The following is a 9,070-nucleotide window of genomic DNA, read 5'->3' as shown; positions in this document are numbered from 1 at the left end:
TGAAAGGATGGATGGAAAACCCAAAACAAAACATAGCATGATAAGTGTGTAAGCAGTTCCATGTGTCCAGAGGACTGACCCCCCTGGTGCTCCTCCTCTCTCTCGCTCTCTCTCTCTCTTCCTCTCTCTCTCTCTCTCTCTCGCTCTCTCGCTCTACCTGCCTCTGTCCCATTAAAAGTGACCATAAAAAAGAAGTTAGTTCAGTTCAGTTTTGCCTCGGCTGCTTCTTCTTCTTCTTCTTCTTCTTCTTCTTCCTCCTCTCCTTCGTCTTCGGTGATGATGATGATAACGAAGAACAAGCCCTAATTAAACGCGAGGAGGAAAAAACAAAAAAACGAGGGGGGGGAGCGACCCGAGGGCTCAGTGATGCGGAAAAAAGGCTCATCATTCTGCTCCAGTGTGTGTGTGTGTGTGTGTGTGTGAGTGAGGGGGTGTGTTCTGTCCCCTCTGAGCAGATGACAGCCTCTCACCTTGCCACGGGGTCTGCATGAGATTGGTTCATTGTCAGGCCGCTTTTTTTTTACCCATGATTCCATATGGTATGGAGCGGGCTACATGTTGCCCAACATGCCAGTGCGAGTGTTTTCTCAATTAGGCGTCTTATCTCCGCTGAGCGCTTGCTCCTGCATCAGATGAAGCTTGCTGACAGCGTAATGGCAGGGAAAACCTCGGAAGGCTCCATCAAATGGCAGCTCTGCTACGACATCTCAGCCAGGACCTGGTGGATGGTAAGCTGGCACAAAGTGCCTCAGTGTTTTTTTCTTACTTTATCTCTTCAGCCTCCTCCTCCTCTTCATTTTACTCCTTCTTCTCCGTCTCCGTCTTGCGTTTTTTTTTCTTGACTTATTTTGCAGAACAAACTCTTGTGGATTTGTTGCGCCGCATGTGCAGTTTATTTTCCCGCGGCGTCAGATTAAGAGGGATTATTGTGTCGGGAAATGAAAACACACGCAAAAAAATAGCGGACCGCCGCGCTCGGCTCCTGAGCTCTGACTTGTCGTCGCCGCCGTGGTGGCAATTACATGGCACCAGGGAACGGAGCGCCCTCCCACCGCTCTGTCCCTCACACTCACACCCGGCTCTGAGTCGTGGTCAGCGAGGCCACCCGACCTTTGGCCCCCTCGTCACTGGTGGTGGTGGCCATGAGGATGAAGTTTGGTGACTCACATGAGATCAGAGATGAGGGAGAGAGGGAGGGAGTGAGGGAATGAGTGAGTGAGTGAGGGGGTGTTTTCTTCTTTTTTTATTGTTGGTGCTTCTCAATAGTCTATTGTGACCCGCTTGTCCAAATGAGGCAGAGAGATGAAAGAGCTCTCAGCAGCCAGAGTTCATTAGAGGACACAGCTCGTCATTGTGTTTAACACCATATGAGCCACGGCGGCGTTGGTGCCGCGGTCGCTGCTGCTGCTGCTGCTGCTGCTGTTGTGATCGGTATAAGTGGACGGAGACACAGAGTCCAGGAGCTGCAGGTTCGTCTCCTTCAGCCTGAATTAAAAAAAAAAAAGAGGAGAAAAAGTTGTGTTGCCAAAGAGACAAAGGCGGCTTTATCCTCTCTGTAACAAGACCGTGAACTTTGTGAATTCCTCCCGGTCAAACTCCTCACACACACACACAGCAGGACGGCCAGCAGGGATGTTGGCGGAGTTTTTTTTCTCTGCCGACTGCCGTGGTTGTCTGAGTGTGTGTGTGTGTGTGTGAGAGAATGTGTGTGTGTGTGTGTGCGTGTGTGTCATTGTCACCATCTCAGGACCTTCCGTGGTATTAACCCTCTCACCCTGGAGACCAAAGCCTGGACATAATATCATTTCTGAGGTGAAGGATTAGTCTGTTAATGCAGAGTCTTAACAAGGGAAGCTGTGCAAACACGTGTGTGTGTCCCTCACTGTCCCTCACTGACACTGAAGTGACTTTATTCTATGTAGTTTTTATTAAAGAGAATCTTGTGTTTATTACCTCACAATAAACCACATTAATAATCTACATTCTGCTGGTATCAATCGTTCAAAGAAAATCTATAAATTCAATATTTCTGGTTAAATTTTTCTTTCAATTCTTGTGTTTCTCTTTGACAAAGTGCATCTCTAGTTACATTTTTTTTTAATCATCAGTTTTGACATTAAAAACGTGTAAAATGTATATTTTTGATAATTCTACTCGTTATACATTGTCTTAGTCTTCTTGGCTTCAAAGGTCTTTTCTCACTGAATTATATATTTTCAAATAGACGTAGTCCTTTTTTTTAAAAAAAAAGCAAATGTAATCTGATTAAAGGGTTAAAAAAGTAAAATCCTTTTTTTAATTTGAAATGTTTAATTTACCTTTAGCTGCATCTTTTATTCATCTAAATATAGAGGAAACGAACAAGGATCTTATTTTTTTTGCTGAAGCAATATCCAATATAATTTAAATCAGAATCAAAATACTCAAAATAAAAGATTCATGACCTGTAAAAACGAAGTAAACTAAGAGTTTAATTACATTCAATAAAAGTATTAACATCTGTATCATAATGTGCGTGGAGTGAATACATTAGGTACAAAAATACAGTATAAAAACAAATTAAATTATAATAGAGAAGAGAACCCAAATAATAAAATTCTGAAAACATTCTGAAATAGAAATGAGTGAATATCAGTCTTTTATTAACACTTGAAATAAAATACACTTATTTTTTTACTTTACTGGTGCAGCAGGAAAATGAGTGAGTGTTGTCTAAATGCGTCGGAGGCGACAGAAAAGAAAAGGTTAAAACAGCTGAAAACACAAAGAGGATTAAGTGCTTAAAACACGTCGTTTTTTAATAAGGGCTTTTAAATCTCAGTCCTATATAAATGTCTCCTGTATATTAATGTTGATGTTAATTATAGCAAATAAAAGCTGCTTTTGTTGTATGATTTATGTTTTTAATATCATTTAAAAACCTGTATTTAAGCTCCTGCTTTTCAACTCGCACACAATTTAATTTGTTCAGTCGTGCTATTATTTTGAAAAGAGGAACGGCGATAAACGACATCTGAAATTGACTAAAACAAAGATATGAAACGAAATTTCATGTTTTATTCAGTTTATTTTCCATCTCTTCATTTTTAACATTTACTTTTAATCCCCCCCCTGTGCCTCTCTCCGTGTCCACTACCATTATTATTTTTCAAAATTAAAGTCACTGTAATCTGCTTTGAATCGCTGCCAGTTTGCATGTGTCGTGTATGAACAGCAAACGACTGTGAAACCAATTTACTCAATCGTCTGCAGCAGGAAGTGCAGTGAACTCCACTGTCATCACATCTGTTTTATTTTATATCAGCGTCATCGTACGACTTAAAAACACGGTCTGAGCTGAGAAAATGTGTAGAATTAATGAGTTTAAATAGTGTTTGAGCTTCAGAAGATGAAATGATGTGAAAAGAAAAAGAAGAAAAGCAGCTGATCTGAGAGGAAATATATATTTAAAAAAAACAAAACAATATTGGATTTGTGTGAGTTTTTGGGCCGATAATTTATCATGATATTGATATGTATCAGTTTTTTGTAGAGCTCATTTAATCTCTTATGTCATGAAATTTTCTTTATTCTGCAAAATAAATAAATATTAAGAAAAATAGTAGTTTTTTTGGGGGGGGGATTTCTTTTCGCAATTTCTTTTCGCTTTTCGCAATTTCTTTATCTTTTATATCTTTTTCATGATTTTTTTTTTTACTAATGATACAAATAAACATTCAACTTTTGATTCATTAGCATATAAACATCAGTTGATGTTTCAGTCCACTAGATGGTGCTCACTCACTAGAACTTGTGAGTATATCACAGTATATGAATTCGCAAATACTCATATAATCTAAATATAATTTGCAATATCGTGATAATATCTTATTGTGACCGTGATAAAATTGTAGTATAATATTATCATGATATTAATGTAGTAGTAGTGTGTGTTTGTGTGTGTGTGAGGTAATAGTGTATCGTGATATTGTATTGTCTCATTAATATTGCATTGTGACAAATGTAGTGATAATATGGTATCGGGATATTATATCGTAACATCAATATCGCATTGACATAAATATCGTGATAATATCGTATCGTGACATATAACATAAATATCGTATTGTGACATAAATATCGTGATAATATTGTATTATCACGATATCTGTGTATGTACCAATGCTAAATCAGCATTTAGTTCTGCCTTTGTTACCTGGTTTAAGGAGCTAACAGCTGTTTCACTCATTAATGATTTCATCATCATTTAAAAGCCAATATCAGCTGATACTGATACAATCATACATCGATGTGTGTGTGTGCGTGTGTAGCTGGTGTTTATCCACCGCAGGAGTTAACAGGATCACTGTGAGCCGACAACTCCGGCCCCATAATCCTTAATCAGTGAGCAAAACCACACACACACCAAAGCATGTTGTGGTTATTTTAATGTCTTCTTGCACACAGTTTTCTCGTACAATCAAACATTTCACTCTTCAGTGTGTGTGTATATATGTGTATATATATATGTATATATATGTGTATATGAGTATATATATATATATACGTAAATAAATCGTCATCATTCATTTCCTCTTTATTTCAGTGTAAAGGTTGTATTTTTACATTATTTTGGTAGGAAAATTATCCATTTACCACCTGCTGTGTCCTCCTCCTCCTCCTCCTCCTCCTCCACTCGTCCCTTCACACCTTTAATAGGGAACGTTTTATACATTTATTTTCATTTTACAATGATCATTTTTAAAAAGGCGATGTCACCAAATCTAATCGTCCGTCATCAAATCTTTCACATCTGCAGTCGGATATCATAACAGATGGATTCATGTGTTCATCTCCTGTTATTATGTCACAGCTGTGTTGTGAAACTTTGTGGATGTCACATGACCAGGGACGATGTCTGCAGGGCCGTACACCACCTGATCGGGGCCATGTTTGGCCCGCTGACCGGACTTTGGACTCGTTGTCTGATGTTGGTTCACTGTGTTTTTCACAGGAACTGAAACATCTCACATTTCAAGCTCAAAAAACCCCTCGATTTTTAAAGTAAATTTCGCAGCTGAAAGTTTGTGATATTTAGCAAAGACTGTTTTTTACTGATGTTTATAAATAAATAATGTGGATTAGCATAAAAAGAAAATCGATTGATGTTTTAGTCCACTAGGTGGCACCATGTGCTCACTGTGTGAGTATATCGCAAATATGTGCTTTCACAACCTGCAATGTTGCGATGTATTGTGACGTGTGTGTGTGTGTGTCATATTTTTACACACAACTCTGTTTTTACTCCATAATCGTAATATATTTAACACGTTCTCAGCCTCTTTTTTCTATATGTAGTTATAGATTTGTATATTAGTGTAAATATAAACTCTGAAGACTTTTCTGTGTCGTACTTTGATCAGCTGATGGCAGTGACTCACATTTTCACGCTGAGTTCACTTTCAGCAGCGAGTGAACGCTGACGCAACACAGGAAACTGTCTGTCTCTCTGTCTGTCTCTGTCTCTCTGTCTGTCTGTCTCTATCTCTCTCTCTCTGTCTGTCGCTCTCTGTCTGTCTGTCTCTCTCTCTGTCTCTCTGTCTGTCTGTCTCTCTCTCTCTGTCTCTCTCTCTCTGTCTGTCTGTCTCTCTCTCTGTTTTTAATTTACAGACGGCCATGAGCGCAGCAGAGATGATTAGAGAGGAGGAAATTGGGGGATTAGAATTGTCTGCTTGAACTTCCTGAACACTGCATGCTCTTTCTCTCTCTGGCAGTCTCTCGTCCTCCCTGTGGTCGTCCTGTGGTGAGGACGGTGTGTGGACAGTGTGAGGACAGTGTGCGGATGGTGTGTGGACGGTGTGAAGACGGTGTGTGGACAGTGTGAGGACGATGGGACGGTGTGAGGACAGTGTGTGTGTGTGTGGACGGTGTGTGGACAGAGGAGGACAAGGACGGTGTGTGGACAGTGTATGGACAGTGTGAGGACAGTGTAGACAGTGTGTGTGTGTGTGTGAGGACAGTGTGGGCGTGTGTGGACGGTGTGAGTGTGTGGGGCGTGTGGACTGTGAGGACAGTGTGTGGGCGTGTGTGTGTGGGTGTGAGGACAGTGTGGGCGGTGTGTGGACGGTGTGAGGACAGTGTAGACAGTGTGAGGACAGTGTGTGGGGACGTTGTGTGGACGGTGTGAGGACAGTGTGTCTCAGGCTGTCACTCAGCAGTAGAGATGACTCACTCTTTGTTTTTAAACCTTTATCTCTCTGTTTTGTTTATCTTTCCCTTTCTTTTCTTTCTTTCGTCTCTTTCACAAATGTCTCTTTACTTTCTTCAACTTACTTTTATCTTGAATCTCTTTTCATTTTTCTTTCGTTATTCCTTGATCCTCTGTCTATTTCTATTGTTTTTTATTAATCTTTTTTTAAATCTCTTTACTCTTGTCATGTATTCATGTTTAACTTTACATCTTTTTATAATTTCCTTTATTCATTTGCTGTGTTCATTTATACTTTACTATTTATTCTTCATATTTCTTTCAACTTCCTGCTTTAATTTCCTTTTTCCCCTCTTTTATTCTGTAATCTGTCCCCTCCCTCAAAGACAGAGATCTTTGTTTCTTCCTTCTTCCACTTATTATATTTTCCTCTTATCTTTTCTTTGTTGTCTCAGTTGAGGAACATTAATAGGATGAAGGTTTTCGGTATTTTGTCGTCGTGTGCATACGCAGATAAAGGTCATCAATCAATCAAACTATTGGGTGATCAAATAGGTTTTAGTAAAAGTCATGTTTAAACCGAACCATGTACAAGTAACAATCATTCATCATTAATTAATACATTTTTTGAAAAGCGTCGACCTGTTTTTTTACCAAATATTCTTGTTTTTGTCCACAAATAATATAATATGATAAGAGAAACTTGTTTATGAGAGACCGTGGACGACGTGAGTGGGTGCTGTGAGCGGTGATGTTTAAACACAACTCTCGTCTCTTTACCTTCTTTCTTTTTTTTTGTTCCTCTTTTTATTCCAATAAGTGAGCGGCAGCTTCAGGCTGTAATATCCGCTGCTGTGCTGCTGGTTTTAGTGAAGGAAAGCTGAGCCTGAGGCGGCTGAGAGGAATAAACCCAGTCGACCTGAGACGCAGAGCAAAGAAAACTTATTCCGTCTCTGGTTTGTAAAGATGTGTGCTGTGGAAGTTTCCTCTCTGCTGCGAGATAACGCTGGCTGTCCTAACGTGAACGTTGGCGGTGCCGTCGCTGCTCCTCGAGCCTCCTCTGTGTCTGGTTGCAGTCTTTCCACCACATGTTGGAGCTGCTGCAGGGAGTTTTGCTTCCCGTTGAGAAACGAGAGCCTCGCTGAGGTGCAACACTGATGCTGCAGATAAAGCCTCGCTGTCTGTGAGCCAGTTCATTTCAAACGGCTCTTCCAGCGTTCCCACCACAGTCCATTTAAAAACATTCCCTCTGTACTCAAAGTCAGGATTAAATGTGTTTTTCTGACCTTTTTACTCAGGCTGTCACTTGTTTAAAAAAAGCTCTAAGTAATTTTAAAGAATAAATTCTAACATCCCTCCCTTTCCACGCTGCTCTCCTAATAACACACGCGTCACAGTTTTCATTACTTTATGAACAGTAATGAAAACACAAGAGTGAACAAACACTTTCTGAAAGCAGAATTGTGTGTCCACCTGATCAGGATTGGTTTGATCAGGACTCGCCCTCCACTAGAAACTGTCCTACATTTAGGAGCAGTGAGCAGCACCATCAACCCTTTAATCTGGTGGGGACTCGAACTGGCAACCCTCCAGTTACAAGTCAAGGTTCCCTTCCACAGCTCTCTTTCTTTTATTTAGGGTCTTACCTGTGGCCGAGAACAGGCGCTCGGATGTCTCTGGACCACACACAGATCCAGGATTTATTAGCCAGGTTTATGGGTCGTGGGTATATGGTGAACCCGTGTTTCTCCACCAACGCAGCAGCATGTGGGCCTTTATACTGCTCTCTAATCTTTGTGGTAATCTAGTCAGACCTGAGATTAAACTAACATGCACTGCGTTTCCATCATGGTACAGTTTGGAAAGGTAAGGCCTTGGATTAGGAAGTCGTTCAAGTTATTTTGGTACATGACATTATACACATGGACTGTGCTGATGTGTTCAAATACATAAACAGGACTTTCAGATGGAGTTTGCAGCTTCTTTGGAGACTTGTCCCTGACGCTGATGTTGGACGAGAAGTCTCATAAACTCTGTTCCAGTTCAGTCCAAAGGTGCTGGATGAGGGTTAATGGTCAGGTTGAGGTCTGTGCGGATCAGTCAAGTTCTTCCACACCAAAGTCAAACCGTGTCTTTATAGTCCTTGCTTTGTCCACTGGGACACAGTCATGTTGGAATAGAAGAGGACCTTCCTTTAAACATTTGTCCACAAAGGTCTTGGTTTACTGCAGCGTTGAGATTGTCCTTCACTGGAGATGAGAGGTCTAGAGCCCAAACACCTGGATTCAGTTCTTAGCAGGTGTGGACAAATACTTTAGATTTGGACTGAAAGGTTAAAGCAGTGAATCCTGGTGGTGAAGGTTCTGTTGAGCAGTAGCAGAGTTTTTGTGTTTGGCAGCAGTTTGTCTGTCTGTGAGAAAACAGACGAGCTGCTCTGGACCCGGTCCAGAATGTCGAGGCAGCTTCAGGAATGTTGATGAATCCAGTTTGTTGGGGGCGGATTTTTCAAAATAGATCTGTTCTGATGCAGAACATGGACGTGGGACTCTGAGAGACATCAGTTCAACCACAGTCTATGTTTAGTGTAATTGTTTGAACGGACGCAGCTGGAGTTTGCTGGAGTTGAACTGGTAAATACTCACAAACCTGTGTGTTGATGTAGAGCAGGGGTGTCAAACATACGGCCCGGGGGCCAGAACCGGCCCGCCAGAGGGTCCAATCCGGCCCACAGGAGGAATTTGTTAAAATTTCACACCAATCTAAACGTAATGTCAAATGCTCCAGATACCCGTGACTAAATGTTTGTGCCTTTATAGATCCAGTGTGCTGTGTAAATAGTAAATTTAGGCACGATATTGTTGAAATTGCACTTATATTTCTCAA

The 9,070-nt window shown here is 40.8% G+C and overlaps 1 protein-coding gene across 1 annotated transcript in view; it reads left to right on the top strand.

Annotated features, from left to right (window-relative positions):
- Positions 1 to 534: 534 nt before the first annotated feature.
- LOC122781039 (nuclear factor 1-like) overlaps positions 535 to 9,070 on the top strand; it is a 64,501-nt gene continuing 55,965 nt past the window's right edge. Inside the window, exon 1 of the mRNA XM_044044533.1 lies at positions 535 to 728. Coding sequence (XP_043900468.1) covers positions 537 to 728 — 192 coding nt within the window. The 5' untranslated portion in view covers positions 535 to 536. The remainder of the gene's footprint in view (positions 729 to 9,070) is intronic.

Source organism: Solea senegalensis, linkage group LG14 (genome assembly GCF_019176455.1).
Source record: "Solea senegalensis isolate Sse05_10M linkage group LG14, IFAPA_SoseM_1, whole genome shotgun sequence".
In the NCBI taxonomy this organism is placed as follows: Eukaryota; Metazoa; Chordata; class Actinopteri; order Pleuronectiformes; family Soleidae; genus Solea; species Solea senegalensis.
This window is presented reverse-complemented; position numbering and strand designations above follow the sequence as displayed.